The sequence below is a fragment of the Halichoerus grypus genome, chromosome 2 (genome assembly GCF_964656455.1).
Source record: "Halichoerus grypus chromosome 2, mHalGry1.hap1.1, whole genome shotgun sequence".
Classification (NCBI taxonomy): Eukaryota; Metazoa; Chordata; class Mammalia; order Carnivora; family Phocidae; genus Halichoerus; species Halichoerus grypus.
The window spans coordinates 112,367,114-112,384,766 of NC_135713.1; the positions used below are offsets into that span (position 1 = coordinate 112,367,114).

The 17,653-nt window shown below is 34.0% G+C and overlaps 1 protein-coding gene across 1 annotated transcript in view; it reads right to left on the bottom strand.

Annotated features, from left to right (window-relative positions):
- Nucleotides 1-17,308, bottom strand: part of SPINK5 (serine peptidase inhibitor Kazal type 5) — a 74,970-nt gene extending 57,662 nt beyond the window's left edge. The window contains exons 1-4 of the mRNA XM_036065716.2: nucleotides 17,187-17,308; nucleotides 15,840-15,865; nucleotides 11,859-11,986; nucleotides 10,117-10,189 (exon numbers count right to left, since the gene is read on the bottom strand). Of these exons, the coding sequence (XP_035921609.2) occupies nucleotides 10,117-10,189; nucleotides 11,859-11,986; nucleotides 15,840-15,865; nucleotides 17,187-17,241 (282 nt within the window). The 5' untranslated portion in view covers nucleotides 17,242-17,308. The remainder of the gene's footprint in view (nucleotides 1-10,116; nucleotides 10,190-11,858; nucleotides 11,987-15,839; nucleotides 15,866-17,186) is intronic.
- Between the last annotated feature and the right edge of the window lie 345 nt (nucleotides 17,309-17,653).

A 17,653-nucleotide genomic window follows, 5' to 3' on the forward strand; every position in this document is an offset into this window, starting at 1 on the left:
CAGCCATTCTTGTGGGTGTGTAATGGCACCTCATTGTGGTTTTAATATGCATGCCCCTACATAATAATAATGTAAAACATCCTTTTAAGTGCTCACTAGCCATTAAGATGTTTTTAGTGTAATGGCTTCTAATTGAGTTATCTTCTTATAAATGAGTTGTAAGAGTTCCTTACATATTGTAGATAGAAGTCTTTTACCCCATATATGAGTATTTTCTCCCAGTCCATACTTGCTTTTCTATTGTCTCAATGATTTCATTTGAAGCACAAATGTTTGTACAGGCATACTTTGGAGACACTGCATGTTTGGTTCCAGACCACTGCAAAAGGCAAATATTGCAATAAGGCAAGTCAAATGCATTTTCTGGTTTTCCAGTACATGCAAAAGTTATGTTTATACTATACTGTAGTCTATTAAGTGTGCAATAGCATTATGTTTAAAAAAATACAATGAACAAACCTTAATTAAAAGATACATTTTTTTGCTAAAAATTTCTCATCAGCATCTGAATTTTCAGTGAGTCTTCATCTTTTTGCTAGTCGAGGGTCTTGTTTCGATGTTCATGACTGCTGAAGGTTGGTGTGGCTGTTGCAATTTCTTAAAATAAGGCAACAATGAAGTGTGCCACATCGATGAACTCTTCCTTTCATGAATGATTTCTCTGTGGCATGTGACGCTGTTTGACTGCATTTTACCCACAGCAGAACTTCTTTCAAAATTGGAGTCAATCTTCTCAAACCCTGCCACTGCTTTCTCAACTAAGTTTATGGAATATTCTAAACTTTTATTGTCATTTCAACAATCTTCACGGCATCTTCACCAGGAGTAGATTCCAGCTCAAGAAACCATGTAAGTGACTCCTCAGGGTGTGCAAGTGGTGCAGTTGGTGAAGCTGCCTGACTCTTGGTTCTGGCTCAGGTCATGATCTCAGGGTCCTGGGATGGAGTCTCATGTTGGCCTGTGCACTCAGGGAGGAGTCTGCTTGAGATTCTCTCTTTCCCACTGCACCTCCCCCTGCCCCCCCAAATAAATGAAAAAAATATTTAAAAAAGAGAAGTGACTTATCATATGTTCATTTTATCACGAGATTAATGTAATTCAGTCATAATCAGCCTCCACTTCTAATTCTAGTTCTCTTACTATTTCCACCACATCTGTAGTTGTCCCCTCTGCTGAAGTCCTATATCCCTAAAAGTCATCCATGAAAGTTGGAATCAACTTCTAAACTCCTGTTAATGTTGATACTGTATTTTGACCTCTTCCCATGAATCACGAATGTTCATAATGGCATCTAGAACAGTGAATTCTTTCTAGAGGTTTTCAATTTACTTTGCCCAAAGCCATCAGAGAAATTGCTATCTATGGGAGCTAAAGCCTAACAAAGTATGTTTCTTAAATAATAAGACTTAAAAGTCAAAATTACTCCTTGATCTGTGGGCTGCAGAATAGATGTTGCATTAGTGGCCATGAAAACAACATTAATCACATTGTACTTCTCCATTGAAGATCACTGATCACAGATAACCACAACAAACTTATAATAATGAAATTTTGAAATATTATGAGAATTACCAAGATGTGACACAGAGACATAAAATGAGCAACTACTATTGGAAAAATGGTATCAGTAGACTTGTTTGATGCAAGATTGCCACAAACCTTCAATTTGTAGAAAACATCTGAGAAGCACAATAAAGCAAAGTGCAATAAAATGAAGTATGCCTGTGATTTTGATAAAGTCCAATTTAGCAATTTTGTATTTATGGATCAGCCTTCTGGTTTCGTATCTAAAAACTCTGTCTAACCCAAATTCATGAATTTCTTCTGCTACATTTTAGCCCAGAAATGTTATAGTTATGGCTCTTAAATTTGAGACTCTAATCCATTTTGAGTTAATTTTTGTGGATGATGTAAGGTAAGAATCTAAATTTATTTTTATGGATATTAAATTTTCCTAGCATTTGTTTATCTTGACAAGTTAGTCAAATATTTGCCCATAAATGTAAAGAAGATCAATTCCATTCCACTGTACTGATTTTTATGCCTGTCCTTGAACCAATAACACACTGTTTTGTTCACTGTCGTTTTATAATATGTTTTGAAGTCAGTTACAGTTAGGTGTCCCAACATTTCTATATAAACATTAAAATCAACTTGTCGATTTCTACCAAAAAAAAAAAAAAAAAAAAGCCAGGATTTTTGTAGGGGATATGTTGAATTTATAGATTAATTTTGGAAGAATTGCCATCTTGATAATAATTTTTGGATTGTTCATTGCTAGTATACACAAATACAATTGAGTTTGCATTACTGATTTGTATACTGAAATCTTGCTAAACTCATTTATTAGTTTCTTGCTAAATTCATTCTCTAGTTTCTTTTTATGGATGCTTAGGATTTTCTATATATAGTATCATGTACCTACAATGAAAAACAATTACTTTCCTTCCAAGCAGAATGTCCTTAATTAATTAAGAAATTTTGCCTTATTATATTGGCTATACTCTCCGGTTCAATGTTGAATAGAAGTGGTGTGTTGAATAAAAGTGGTGAGAGCAATCATCTTCACTTTCTTCTCAGTCTTAAGGTAAAAGTATTCATTCCCTAACCATTAAGTATGATGCTAGTTATAGCTTTATCATAGATGTCCTTTATCAGCTGAGGAAGTTTTTAACTATTGGTAGTTTTTGTGCATGTGAGTGTGTGTGTGTGTGTGTGTGTGAGAGAGAGAGAGAGAGAGAGAGAGAGAGAGAAAGAGACACAGGGAGAGTGGTTTTTTTTTATCTTGAATGACTGTTGGATTTTGTAAATGCCTTTTCTGCATCTATTGAAATAATGACGTAGTTTTGTCTTTATCAATATGGTGTACTAGATTTTCTGTTGTTAAACCAAGCTTTCTTTCCTAGAATAATACCCATTTGGTCATGGTTTTATCTTTTTGTTGTTGTTGTTGTTGTGGATTCTGTTTGCTAATATTTTGTTAAATATTTTTCTATGTATGTTTATGAGTAATATTTGTCAGTAGTCTGCTGTAGTTGTGATATCTTCCTTTGGATTTTGTATCAAAATAATACTGTCTGGTAAGTGTTATTTCTTCTATTTCCTGAATGAGTCTATAAAAGATTAATATTATTTCTTCTTTCAATATTTGATGGGGGTCATCAACAAAATCTGAACTTTTCTTTCACTTAATCAGGGATTCAATTTGTTTATTTGCTATACATCTATTTTGATTTTTTATTTCCTCTTGGGTCAGTTTTTAGTAATTCATGTATTTCTAAGAATTTGTCTATTTCATGTCAGTTGTCTACTTTTTGGGCACAAATTTGTTCATAATATTCTAATATAATCCTTGTAATTTCTCTAGGGTATATATTGGTATTTCATATTTCATTCCTGATTTTGGTAATTTTTATTTTCTCTCACTTTTTTTTTTTTAGGTCAGTTTGTCCAAAAGTTTGCCAGCTTTTTAATCTTCTCAAAGAGCAAACATTTGGTTTATTAACTTTCTATTATTTTAATGTTTTGTATTTTATTGATTTCTGCTCTAATCTTTATTATGCCCTTCCTTCTGCTTGGTTGATGTTTAGTTTGCTCTTCTTTTTCTAAGTTTCTTAATGTAGAAGTTAAAATTATTAATTTGTGACCTTTCTTCTTGTCTGATTTAGGTATTTAAAGCTCTATACAATGCTTTAGCTAAACTCGTAAGTCTCAAATTGTGTTTTTTGTATGTATTCAGTTCAAATTATATTCTAATTTCTCTCAAGATTGTTTCTTTTATCCACCAGTTATTTAGAAGTATTCTACTTCTTACTGTCCAAATATTTGGGGATTTCCCTAATTTCTTCCTCTTGTTGGTTTTCTATTCAACTCTATTTTTCAGAAAACATACTTTATATGATTTTATTCTTTTAAATTTATTGAGATATATTTTATATCCTAGTATTTAGTATTCAGTCTTTTTGTAGAATGTTTCATTGTTCCTTGAAAAGAATGTACCTTCCGCAATAATTGGGGAAACACTCTCTATATTTCAGTTAGTCCCTAGTGTTGTTCAAGTATTCTATATCTTTGATGATATTTTGTCTAGTTCTATCAATTTTTAACAGTAGAATATTAAAATTTCTAACTATTATTGTTGAATTGTCTATTTCTTCATTTATAGCATATCTGGTTTCATACATTTTGAGCTTCTGTTAGTAGGAGCATATATATTTATAATTGTTATATCTCCTGGTGTATTAATACTTTTAAATTACAAAATGTCCCTATTTGTCTCCAATAATATTATTTGTCTTAAGGTCTATTTTGTAAGATGGTAATATAGCAAATACTGCTCTCTCATGTTATATCTGACATGGTATCACTCATCATTTCATACCTCTTGTGTTTTTGGATTTAAGGAGTATGTAATGGAGATAGTTTATAGTTGCTTTTTTTAATCATACAAAAATCTCCACCTTTTGATTGGAATATTTAAATCATTTACATTTAGGATAATTATTGATATATTTATATTTGCTACATATCTATTTGTTTTCAATATGCTCTTGTCCTTTTCTACTTCTTTATTCCTCCACTACTGCCTTCTTTTTGGTTAAATATTTCTAGTGTGTCTTTTTAACTCTTGTGTTGATTTTATATATTTATTATATATGTCATTTTCTTGCTGGTTACTCTAGTAATTGCAATATGCCTCCTAATTTATCACAATCTATTAGAGATTAATATTTAATTCTGTTAAAATATAGAAACTTTGCCCTAATACAGCTCTATTTCCTTTATTCCCCTTTGCACTATAGTTATCATAAATATTTTATCTATATACCCAATAAAACAGAATTGTAATTATTGCTTTATGTAATATTATATCTTTAAAAGAAACTAGGTGAGGGGCACCTGGCTGACTCTGTCAGTAGAGCATGGGACTCTTGATCTTGGGGTTGTGAGTTCAAGCCCCACATTGGGTGTAGAGATTACTTGAAAAAATAAAATCTTTAAAAAATTAAAAAAAAAAATAAAAGAAACTAGATGAAAATAAGGGAAATATATTTACAAAGTAGTTCATATTAACCATATATTTATCATGTCTGGTACTTTTCATTTCTTTCTGGAAGTCCAAGTTACTATCTAGGAGTCATTTCCTTTCAGCTAAAGGACTACCCTTATTATGACTTAGTAAGACAGGTCTGAAGGCAACAAATTTTCTCAGATTTCGTTGATTTGGAAATATCTTTATTTGACTTAATTTTTATAGATTAATTTTGGTGGATATAGAATATTGATAAACATTTTTTTTTTTTTCTGTCAGGACTTTGAGCATGCCATTCCATTGTCTTCTGGCCTTCACTATTTTAGATGAGAAGCCAGTCATTAATTGTAACCAGTATAAAGAATGTGTCATTTTTCTTTTGCCACTTTAAAAATTTTCTCTTGATTTCAACATTTTGATCATGATAGGCCTAAGTTTCAATCTCTTTATATTTATCCTATTTGGGACTTGCTGAAATTCTTGAATGTAATGAGTAATTACATCCCTATTTGGGGTGTAATGAGTAAAGAAAATAAAAATTCTTTCTTATGCAACCTCAAAGCTGCTTTTGAACCTCTCTACTGAATTGTATGCTTGTCAACTCCAGAATTTCCATTTGAGATATATACCTTTGTCTATCTCCATCTCTAGCTCCTGAAAATTTCTATTTGTTTATTCATTGTCATACTTTCCTTTAATTACCCAACTATGGTTTTCTTTAGTATATGAACATTTTTAAAATAGCTGCTTCAAGTCTTTGTGAAATCTAACATCCAGAGACACTCAGATAGTTTCTATTGGCTTTTCTTTCCCTGAGTATGGGTCATACATTCCAGTTACTTTGCGTATTTCATAATTTTTGTTGAAGATCGGAAATTTTGGATAATGATTTCACTATAAAGATTATTTTTGTTGTTTTATTGTTTATTTGCATCTTTGGCTGGGCTCTCTGATTTCTTGCTGTCCCATAGTGTATAGCTGTTGATGTGTCTGCTATGAAAATGTTTATAGCTTTTATTTTTTTAAGACTAGCTCTCTAGGTTTTTCTTTCTCTATCTCTATAACTTAGTGATTGGCCAATGATTAGACACAGTTTGGGCTCAAACACCTCAGGCTAATAAGGCTTCCATTGCATGGGGGAGGGCATTCAAAATTCAGGATATAGTTACATCTACCCCAGCATTTGCTTTCCACTGGGATTTTTTCACGTGTGTTTTCTTTCTTTTTTTTTTTTTTTCTGGTGCAAAAAAGGTGGTTTTATTAAAGTACAAGGACAGGACCTGTGGGCAGAAAGAGCTGCTTCATGTGTATTTTCTAAGTGCCTGTGCACGGTCTTATGCAGCTAAAACTTTGTGAATTGCTTGGTCCCTCTTTGCTCTCTGCTGCCCATGTGTGAAAACTCAGCCAGAAATAGGCTTGCCTCAACCATGCTACAACTTCAGGCCACTATCCTTACTCTTATTGAAGATCATGACAGCCACTGAAAACATCTCTGGAAATGATTGTTGCCCACTACTCTAAATTACTTTAATAAAGACAGTGCAGTTCCTGACCCTCAAAGCCTGCCTTAGGAAGGTAGACCCTCCATACCAACCAAGCAACAGGAATGAGATGGGAGTATCCCTAAACAAGAACATCACAGACCCCCCATTGTTCCAGTTAAAAATTTAGCAGTTTTTCAAGCATAAATGCTTGTCAGAGTGACATAGGCTAGTCAGAGTGACTCAATTTCCAGAGTGCTATAACGGTTGTTTTGGTCAATTTTGTCTCAATTTATAGTTGTTTTTTGGATAAAGGATTTGCTGACCTCCTTATTCAGCCATAACCTTAGGTGCTACCTCTCAGGGTAATTTTATATTGATTTCAAAACCAGACAAGAATAATTAAAAAGAGAAAAGTATACACTCATTTTACTTATGAAAATAGTTTCAAATTTTCTAAATGAAATACTAACTATCCAAATTCAACAGTGTATTAAAAATGTATTATGGTTAAGTATGATTTACCCTAAGAAAACATTAATAGTTTAACATAAGCAAATTTATCAAGAAATTTATTACATTAATAGACTGAAAAAGAAAAATCAGAAAATTATTTTAACAGTTGTAGAAAAGACATTTGGTAATGATCAAAAGAGATTCAGGAGATTAAGAACAGAAAGGAATTTTCTAAACTTGCTAAAGTTTATTTATAAAACACCTACAGTAAGCATAGTTAATGGAAAAACTCTAGATATATTCCTTTTAATATATGAAGAGAGGGCAAGCTGATATTCATTATCATCACTACTGTTTAACTATGGAATTCTAGATCCTGGCCAATGATATAAGAAAAGAAAAAGAAATAAAGGAGTGAGAAAATGGAAAAGGAAGTTATAAAACACCTATTATCTCCTTTTATGCAGATAATGTGATCAACTACCAAGAAAAAAAATGATAGAATTAATAAACTATCAGAATCAACACAAGATATCATAAAGCTGTTCAATGTAAGATCAACCTGTAGAAATCAATAGAATTTGTCTATACCAACAATAACCAGATAGAAATACCATAAACAACAAAATACCAAACAAAATATCAATAAAATGACAAATTTTCTAGGTATTAGCAAAAATTATAAAAATCTGTGGAGAATAATAGATTTCATAAAGTAGACAGAAATTATTATGAATTAATGATAAGGTATTCTGTGTTCTTGAGTTGGGCAAGCTAATATTATAAAAAGGTCAATTTTACTCAAATTAATTGATAAATTCTTTGTATCCCTAATCACTTTGGGTTCCCAAACTCAAGTTGGATTTTACATAAACTCAATAAACTTTTTATTTCTAGTATATGGGAAAATATATGTCTATGTATAGGTAAGTGAACTTGGAAAAAGATGAATTAAGAAAGAGGACCTGCCTTATTAGTTATTAAAGCAATGAGCTCATCTGAACAGAATAGGGAACTCAGAAGCACACATAAACACACGTATGAACTTAATATCCTACATAGTTGGCAACCTACATCAACGAGGAACATTGAATAAATGAATCAATCAATTTAAAAAATAAAATTCTCTACATGGACCAAATACATTAAAGATTATGAGGAATTGGACTATGGGTGATAGAAATGAAAATGGTGAAAAAAAGTCATATTTGAGATAGACTTTGGAGACAATACCAATGAGAGTTGTAAATGGATTGGATATTAGAGTTGGAAAGTGAAAAAATGACATACTAGTGAAGAAGAAATTGACGATGCAAGTGAGAAAGGCTGTCTGTAGGAGGAAAATTCTTGAACAGGAAGAGCACCTTATTCTGAAAGTGAGCATCAGGGTTGATTTTTGATGGGAGGAATCTAAGCAGAGAAAGTAGTAGATTTTTCTCTCTTATGGGGGAAAGTAACAACAAAAACAGTGTAATAACATGAACTCATTCAAACACAAACAAGTAAAAGTCTAAACAGAAATTACCCGAAGGGCCTGCAGCCAAATGGACTACCTTAATTTGTAAGTAAGTACATTCCTAGGTAGCAAAACAAGTAATCATGACTTAAGAGGTAAAAATTATAACTCAGGCATAAAATGATAACAGAAAGGTATAATGTCTTAGAATTCCAAAATTTTATTTCTTAAAAATCTTATTTGATTAAAATTCAACATTTACATCTGACTAGCAATATTTAGAAATAGTTTTGTTAGAATTGGTATGTATGTGTATTTCATTTTTTCATTTGTCATTGGCTTGTGTTTTATATCTTAAAACATCATTGATCAGTTTCTCATGAAGGAAAAAGATGGGGAGGAGAGGGTGGAGAAGGAGAATAGACCTTAGTGAATGAGCCTCTCTCTAAATGTGACAGCTAAAGGCAGAATTGGAACTTACCAGGAAATTTTCTGATCTTCAGAGATTTTGTAGAGCACAGAAGCTGCTCGCTGTTGCTCAGATAAAGGATTTGCAGTGACTGACTAATTGAGTGGTGACTGTGTTATTGTTTTAAAAGTGAAACCAGTTGAGTTCAAGCAAAGAATGTGGTTGAGTAGATTTACTGTGGAGGCTAAGATTCTCAGACATTCCTAAGTAACACTGACGGGGAAAATTTTAGCTTGGTAAGTCCAGGGATGTTACAGTAATTTGGGTGTGTCTCCCCTGACTGATTGTTTTAATTATGTGTCAGGGACAGGAGAGGAGGAACAGAAAGAAGAAACTACCCTGGAGACCTGGGGTGATATGAATAGTTGTCAGGATTCCTAGTGATAACCCCCAGCTTCGTCAACAGCTTACTGTGACACAGTGTAGGCCAGAAATTTCCCTCAATCCGGGTCTAGTATTTTTATTTTTTTGTAGAAATTAAAAAAATTACAAAGTGAAATCATTGTGTGGGGGCTTGCATCTGTATGGTTTCTTTCATTTTATTCCATTTTTTATTAAAAACCATTTTTTTAACCACAGAATAGTTTTCTCAAACAAATATTAGCCTGTTTTCCAAAGTGCAAAATAGATATAAATAAGCAACTCTAGTTGAGTTAGGGAAACTCTCTAGGTATCAGAAAGGACATGCAGTAGGAAGTAAAAGAAAAAAGAAATAAAATGAATCAGATGCTTGCTAACATATGTTAAACACTGTATTTGGCTTTTTAAAGTTAGTTTCTCATTTGATCCACATTCCTTTTCACGGATGAAAAAAATGAGACCCCAGAGATACATAAATTGTCCAAGTGATACAGACAGTAAGTAAGAATTCTGACATTTGAAATTAGTTCTGATAGTTCCATGAAGGTTCTTGTTGAAGCTGAGACAGGACAGGAAGAATGAGAAATGACCATGGAAGGCAGACATCACACTGACTTACTCCACCTCTTAGTGTCTGTCAGTGCCCAGAGTGTTTTCTGAGAGTTGGGTCATGGGTTGGGCATATGGACAAGATGTACCAGAGATTTAGCCTACCCCTGGACTAAGCCATGTTCCCTCCCTTCTAAGGAGTTAGCTTCACAACAGGTATGACCTAGTAATTCGGAAATAAACAGGTAGCTCTAAATAGAGTCAAACATAATCTTGAAAGCAATTACAAGAAGTTGACTTCAAATAATCTCACCTCTTCTGGGGCAGTGGCCGGGGAGGCTCTTGTTAAATAGCTGGCCCTTTTCTGGGATTTTGCGTCTTTTTCCCTGGAAGACAGCAGGAAGTAGCATAGCTTAGACATGCTTTCCCAATTTGGGGGAAAGATTTAGCATACATGTCAACCTTAATTTTGACTCTTTTCCTCAGCTCAATCTAGCGTATCAGATGTGGAGGTGGTACATGCAGAAATTAGCTCAGGTACCATAAGTCTCTCCTCAGCGCTGAAAAATATCTCAGACATGGCTCTACAGGAGGCAAGAATCTCTACCTTTAACTGCACAACCAACAGACTACTCCCCAACCCCTTTAAAAGCTTCCAACATCCAGGTGGTAACCAACTCTAAAAGCCATCTCTGCCATCGTTGGAATAGTCTCTTTGAAATACCATATTCACACTGAACCAAAATCTATCTGCCTGTTTTGGTTCTGGTTCTAAACTGTAAGGTCCCACAGAGCAAATTCAGAAATTTAAGGAGAGCTTTTATGCCTTGTACATGTCCTTTCCAGTTTAAGAAACCAAGATTATTCCAACATAATTTAAATAGGTAATAAAAACAATAATTGAGTTAGTGACTTCAAATAGATAACCTATCTTGTATGTCTCAAGGCAGTTTATTTTTGTTTTAAATTCTTTTTCAGTAAATGTACTATATTCATAGTTTCAGTCCCCTTTCAAGACACCCTATATAACAAGAAGGAAGCTTTATAGTAAATAATATATCTGCTGGTTTACATTCAGCTTTCAAGAGAATAAGAAAAAATTGCTCAGCTTGCCCTGGGTCTCCCTCATCCCCCCCCCCAAAATCTTGCCCTTCTTCCTCCATCTTCCACAATTTCTTCACTAGGCGCAGCATGTGTGATCACAGCTTCATTATCCCAATATTATTGACTAGGTCAAATTAAATCCCCTGAAACATACTCCCTGGCATTTAAAAAGCTAATTAGAACAACATAATTATCTTGAATGGATAAGCTTAGTATTGGCTTGGTATCAGTGTTGAAGTGTTGATGGTGGTCACAAATTAAAGATGACCTCCTTGTTCAAAAACAGATTAGAACACTCTGATTTGAGGATTTTCAATGGATAACAAGCCTTTTTTCACCTTTGAGTGTCACTGAAGAGAAGGAAAGAAGCTAAGAAGCATTGCATAGATGTCAGTAAACCTCCAGGACACTCACCCTTCCTGAGCTGAGGGAGGTGCAAGCTAAAATCAGTTCTTTAGACTATGTCATCCTAGCATAATCCGAAATGTCTAAAGACGCTGGCAACTCACAGGATCAGGGTGTGTCCTGCTTAAGTCTTTCTACTGGTTGGCTGCCATAAGGAGAGTTTGGCATTTTTCCCGGGGGGGCTTTTCTCAGTCCCGAGGACACAACAGAGTCAGGGCTTAACAGACCCGAGAATTCTTTTTTTCTCAGAGTCAGGAAACTCAAATTGGAGCTACTTCCTCAAAAGACTATTAAGTGCTACATAAGGTATTAACCCTGGACCCTCTGGAATGCTTTGGAATACCATTTGAGTGATTGTTAAAATCTTTTCTGGTAGGTGGCACTTATCCAACTTCACCTGATAAGAGGTATCAGAGTGATCTGCTAAGCATTTTTATTTAATCTTTTAGAGTTAGAAAAATACATTTGACAGAATATAAAAAGAATACATTTACTGGTCCAGAGAATAGCTGGGAACTCAAACACTTCAAGAGGACTTTTACTCACAATATCATTTTGCACGTGGCACATCTGTTGATGAAGGCTATTCCATCAGCACTCTGAAAAAGTTTTTTATCTTGGGAACAAAATAATTTTCCATTTTTCATTAATGCCCGATACTCATCGCACGTTTCCTAAGGAAAAGATGAAAAAAGCGTGTTTACTGAGATCTCATCAAAGCAAGACTTTACCTTCTAAGAACTTCCTTGAGCAATACTATTTAAAGACCAATGCCTGCTTTGTATAGAAGCCATTCACTCAGTCTACACAAATAACATAAACAAAAACAATGACTGGATTGTCCATCTACTTAATAAGCTTTCTTCCAAAAACAATTAGTGAAATGGAAAGACTTGACCTTATATTCCAGGGTTGTAGTTTACAAGCCCAATAGCCATAGCAAATTAACTTCTCAATGGCTAACTTATCTTATCTGTAAAAATAGAGGATATAATTTCATATGTTCCATACGTATTGTGAGGATTAAATATTATAAGTATGTATAACTTTCAAAGTGCCTGACACATAGTAGATAATCAATAATTACATTATCCTCCCCCCCTCTTCTTTCTCCTTTTTTATTATTGTTGTGATTACTATTATTGGAATATGACACATATAAAATACCTAGTACACAGTAGGTCAATAATTGCTGCCAAAAGGAACACAAAAAGATTGCTGAAAAGGTTAAGTCAATATATTTTATGGAAGGCTTGCTATATGTCACTCTTAAAATCAATGGTGCATTTGCACTATCTCGCAAAGTACTGATTTAATATGTTATACTCCCTATTAGTTTAGAAAATCCAGTGGGCCTTTAGAGCAAGCCTTTGGAATCTAAGTTACGTGGTTTTTTGGTTTTATTTTGATTTTGCCAAGAAAAAAAAATGGGGTAACAGGGTGATGGGCATTAAGGAGGGCATGTGATGTAATGAGCCCTGGGTGTTTTACACAACTGATGAATCGCTGAACTCTACCTCTGAAACTAATAATACAGTATATGTTAAATAATTGAAATAAAAAAAAAAGAATTCTGTCCAGCCTCTTATATCTTTATAATAATCATTAAATCAGTCTACAAAACTTCATTATGGTATTAATTTACTTTGTTAGGTGACACGGATATAGCTCGGTGCATGGATATAGCAATAAAGCGGAAGCATCCTTGCCTAAACTGTGCTTACCATCGAATGGATAATGATGTACTTCACCTAGCCTCTTAAACATGGGAGGCAGTTGGTAGCCCTTGCAGAATGATTAATGGTGAAGAAGAATAAATAAATAATATCAGAGACCAGTCCTGGGAAATTCTGCCAGTGGGGTGACCTACTAAAATATCGCTAAAATTATTATCACCAGCCAGTGATCTTATCTGAGTAGCCCAGCAATAATTTCTGGCAACAGTCTGACGACTGGGCCTCTTGAGATCTGTCTAGTGTCTGACTTTACAGTATCTTATGCCAACATTGCAAGTTACTGCTTAGCTTGCCGGATATAACTGATTCTACATAGTCTAGATAAAACTTTGTCATAGAATCAGAGAGGAGCCTGGTGTTTTTTATGATAGAAACATATCCCTTGTGAGGCAGGTCTTAAGAAAGTATTGAAAACAAAGATTCATGAAACACTAGAATGAAGCTTTTTATAGTTTTCAGTGGTCAGTTGAAAAAGAACATTACCAATGAGGATAATTCCTGAACTGGACTTCTCCAGTGTCACGACATGAATGCCTAATTTCTAGAAAGACCCGCCTTTTTTTTTTTTTTTTACAGATGGACAACCAAGACCCAGAGAGGTTAAGATTAATTATAATTAGTTAAGATAGAACTCAATGCTGCTTTTCTGAGTGATGAAATAATCCAACGTATTCTCTTGGCAAACAGGAAAAGGCCATACAAATTGAAAGCAGGAGGTGGGTTTTCCCTGGGAAAGAAGGAATGTCCTCTCCATTACCCAACCATGAGAGAGGGTTAAAAGAAGAGCAGATCTACACCAAAAAGGCATCCTGAGGTGGGGAGATCACTTTTTAGCAAGTGTTTACTTGCAGTCTTTTGGCTTGTTTCCATTTTGTTTTGTTTTGTTATTGTTGCTGTTGTTTGTGTTTTCTCCACATGTCCCAGAAAAACTAAGGCCCTCCAGGGCCAAACTCCTTCCTTTACTGGCCCATTGTCTTCTACCGACCCTCCTTCAGCAGCATAGTAAAATCCCCCAGGAGCTGGCATCACCCCCACTCTGTGTTAGGGCACCAACAAGCTCCTTTTGGCTTTATAATAACTCTTCTGTGATGACAAATTTAGGTATATGGTAAAGATCCTTGCAGGGCACTACAGTGCTTTTCTGTGCTGTGCTGGCTCACGTTTATAATATTTAACAGGCTTTTGTGGCACTAGTAAGAACTCAAGCTACTGAATTTGGAAAACAAAAATTCCAGCACCATAAGAAAGACTAAATCAATAGTTTTCCTTCTGATGAAATATACAAAGACTGTTGTAAGAAATATTTCCAGAGACATATTTATTTCTTTGTGTTCTTGCTTATGCCAACATAAAGGGTGGCTAAATTTATTTTTAAACTATTCTCCAGTGAAATCGAGTTTAATGGTATAAAAAGTCACAGTTGCAAAATTAAAAATATCCACCAGAATCACCACCCATTATCAAAGACTCTGAAAAAGAAAATTATGGCTTCATGCACAGTGAGATTTACACAATACTCTTCTTTTTTGCCAGTATAAAACATGCAAGTAAGCATGATCTTTGATTCCCCCAATCCAACATTTTTTCTACTCTACTACCCTACTTATTTCATAAAGGTTTTTGAACCTCTCCTTACACAGCAAATTTAGATGAAATTATATAAACTACAATGAAATTTTCTAGAACATTCCTGAAATGTTTCTTTAAAAAAATGTTACACTAAAATATAACAAGAGAGCATTTTAACAATAGTTCTAAGAGTTTCATTATAGAAAAGCATTGTTTTACTGGTTTATTATTTTAATGTTCATGGCTTTTAAGAGACATAGCATATATTTCCTATATACCTAGCACTATTTTAAGTGCTGAATTAATGGCATAGGTGTGTGTGTGTGTGTGTGTGTGTATTTGGCTCTGGACTTTTTTTTTCCAAATAGATAAAAAAATTAACTTCTAGAGAAAATGATTCTTTTATTGTTCGAACAAAAGATCTCTAAGAATTGGCTAAGCACCCTCCTGAGTCAAGGCCTCTATCATCCCAGATTTTTCTCCTGATCTGCTGTCACCTGCAAAAATCTTCAGGACTTACTACCTTCAGATCCTTGGTCTAATACTATCTTTTCAGAGAATACTTACTTGAGTATCCTAAGAAGAACTGATACCACCTCATCCCCAGAAATTCCTATCTTCCATTCTGCTTCATTTTCCTCCTAGCATTAGTCATCATTTAATGTGCTATATATTTTACTAATTTACTTATTAACTTATCTGTTTTCCTCCACTAATACGTAAGCTCCACAAGGGGAGGGTTCTTGTCTATTTTCTTTATTTTCCAATATCCCCAAGAACTCAAACAGGGTCTGACAAATGATAGATACTCAGTAAATATTTACTGAATGAAATATAGACAATGACCATATTCAAGGTACAGACAACCCGTTTACACATATTTCTGCTTTCTATGTTTGTTATGGCTTTTTCGGCTATTAAATCTGACAATACTAATTCACTGCTTTGTTTATGGAATTTGAAAGCACTCCTTTAGCATGGTAGATTGCCTCTTGCAGGCATCCATCATCATTAATACATTGATGTGTATGTGTGTGTGTTTGTGTGTCTGTGTGTGATTCATGTCTTCCCTCATAAAGACCTGTTTCTGTGTTTTTAACAAAAGCTATTAGTACCTATCAGTATAATATGTCTGTATTATTAATGTGAAGGTGTTGGTCACAGGCCATTTTTCCTTACAGATTTTGGAATGGATTCAATGAACAGAAAAAGCAGGACTAACCTGATTTTCATCCTCACTGGCAGCATCTGGGACAAAAATACAGAAACTTAAGTTAAGGGAATGCAAAATATTCAACAAATAAACAATTCACTCAGTGTAGTGCCTTGCTTATTTTAATGACTGCATGTTATAAAACCACAAATTGCTTTTGAACACGTTAAAATTTACCATGGCAAATAAAATGGGGGCACTGCACCAGGAAATCAGTACATGTACTCACAGAGGTCTAGTCACTCATAAAAGTCTAATTACTTTGGAAAACAATACTCATGTACTTTCTTACCCCCTTCAAAATATCTAATTTCAAAGAGATCCTTTCACAGCAAAGTATGGCAGACCTCTTTTAAAATTATAATATAACAAATATATCATGTCAATTATAATTTAAAAGTATAATGTAGCATAAAGTTTATATCATATGTGCACATAAAATGAAAGTTTCTGAATTCTGGCAAACTTGTCTCCTTACTAGAGCTACAAAACTCAAAGATCTGACAAAAATCAAGATTAATTAAAATCATAGGCTATTATACTCTCTCATTAACAGACTCCCTTTTGTACTTATGCACTTATTTTAGGAAAGTGGGCATCATTTATGTATAATGATCTCCTGACTCTCCATCTCTGAGATTTTCTTTTAAAAAGTACAAATGCTTCAGAACAAGATTGAGCCTAGGAAATTCATGTTCCCTTCAAATTCAAATAACAAATACAAAAAACTGCCTTCTACTTCCCACAAAAGTCTCTTACCTTTTAGGAGATATGCTTTCAATCCATTTAGGATTTGGTAACACAAAAATAAAATATGCTAGAAGGCACTACTACTTTAAAATAAGAATAGATGATTAAATTTGATTTTTAATAGTTTATAAATATAGTATTATTATTTATAAAATATACATCTAAGTTTTAAATATCTATTATATACATAATTCCTATCAGTATGAATTGATAAGCTTAGTATCATCTATATGTACGGTATATATAATTTCCAACAGTATGAATTAATATGCTTGGTGAGAGGAAGATGAAGAAGAATCCATTAGCTTTCAGAACCAATATAGAATTAATAGAAGGATTTCTCATGGATAAAAATTCAGATTATGTCAAACTATTTGCCATTTCTAAAGTTAACAACATAGTTATTAAGCCACATATATAATTCTTCAAAACTCTGTGTCTGGTAAGATATTTCAAGACTATACATACACACATACATACAATCACACAAACACACTTACATATATACACATATTTATATGTGTAGGAGTAGGGGGAGGGAGACAAGTCCCTGCCCAGGGCTTTGCCATGTGTGGAAGAGGCTTAGATTACATGCAAATTGCTCACCTTGTATGAGGCAAAGGGCCAGGGTCAGAAGCATTGGCACTTTGGCTATCTTCATGTTGAAGATGATGTAAGTCGATTACAAGACGGCTCTGGGCATTGCTCACCAGCTGGTGCTCTAAGACTGAACCCATGGAGATGCAGCTCACTTTTTATATACTTGGTGACACCCACAATAACAACCAACATTACAAAACCAGTTGTTCTAGGTCATGCTAGACTTAATATACCACATCAATTTAGTTTCCATCCTTTAGCATCCTGTCAAGGTGGCAGATCTGAACAGATAATGTCTATTTCCACAGTTCTGATATGTTTTCATGATACCTCCCCCAAAAGGCAATAGATTGAGTCCAAGAACTCTATTATAAAGTTTAACACTCCATACTCCTATGTAAGAACTGAATTCTTCACCAAGACCAGACATATAACTTTGCAGACAAACATGTTTCTAACTGGGCTCCCTTCAT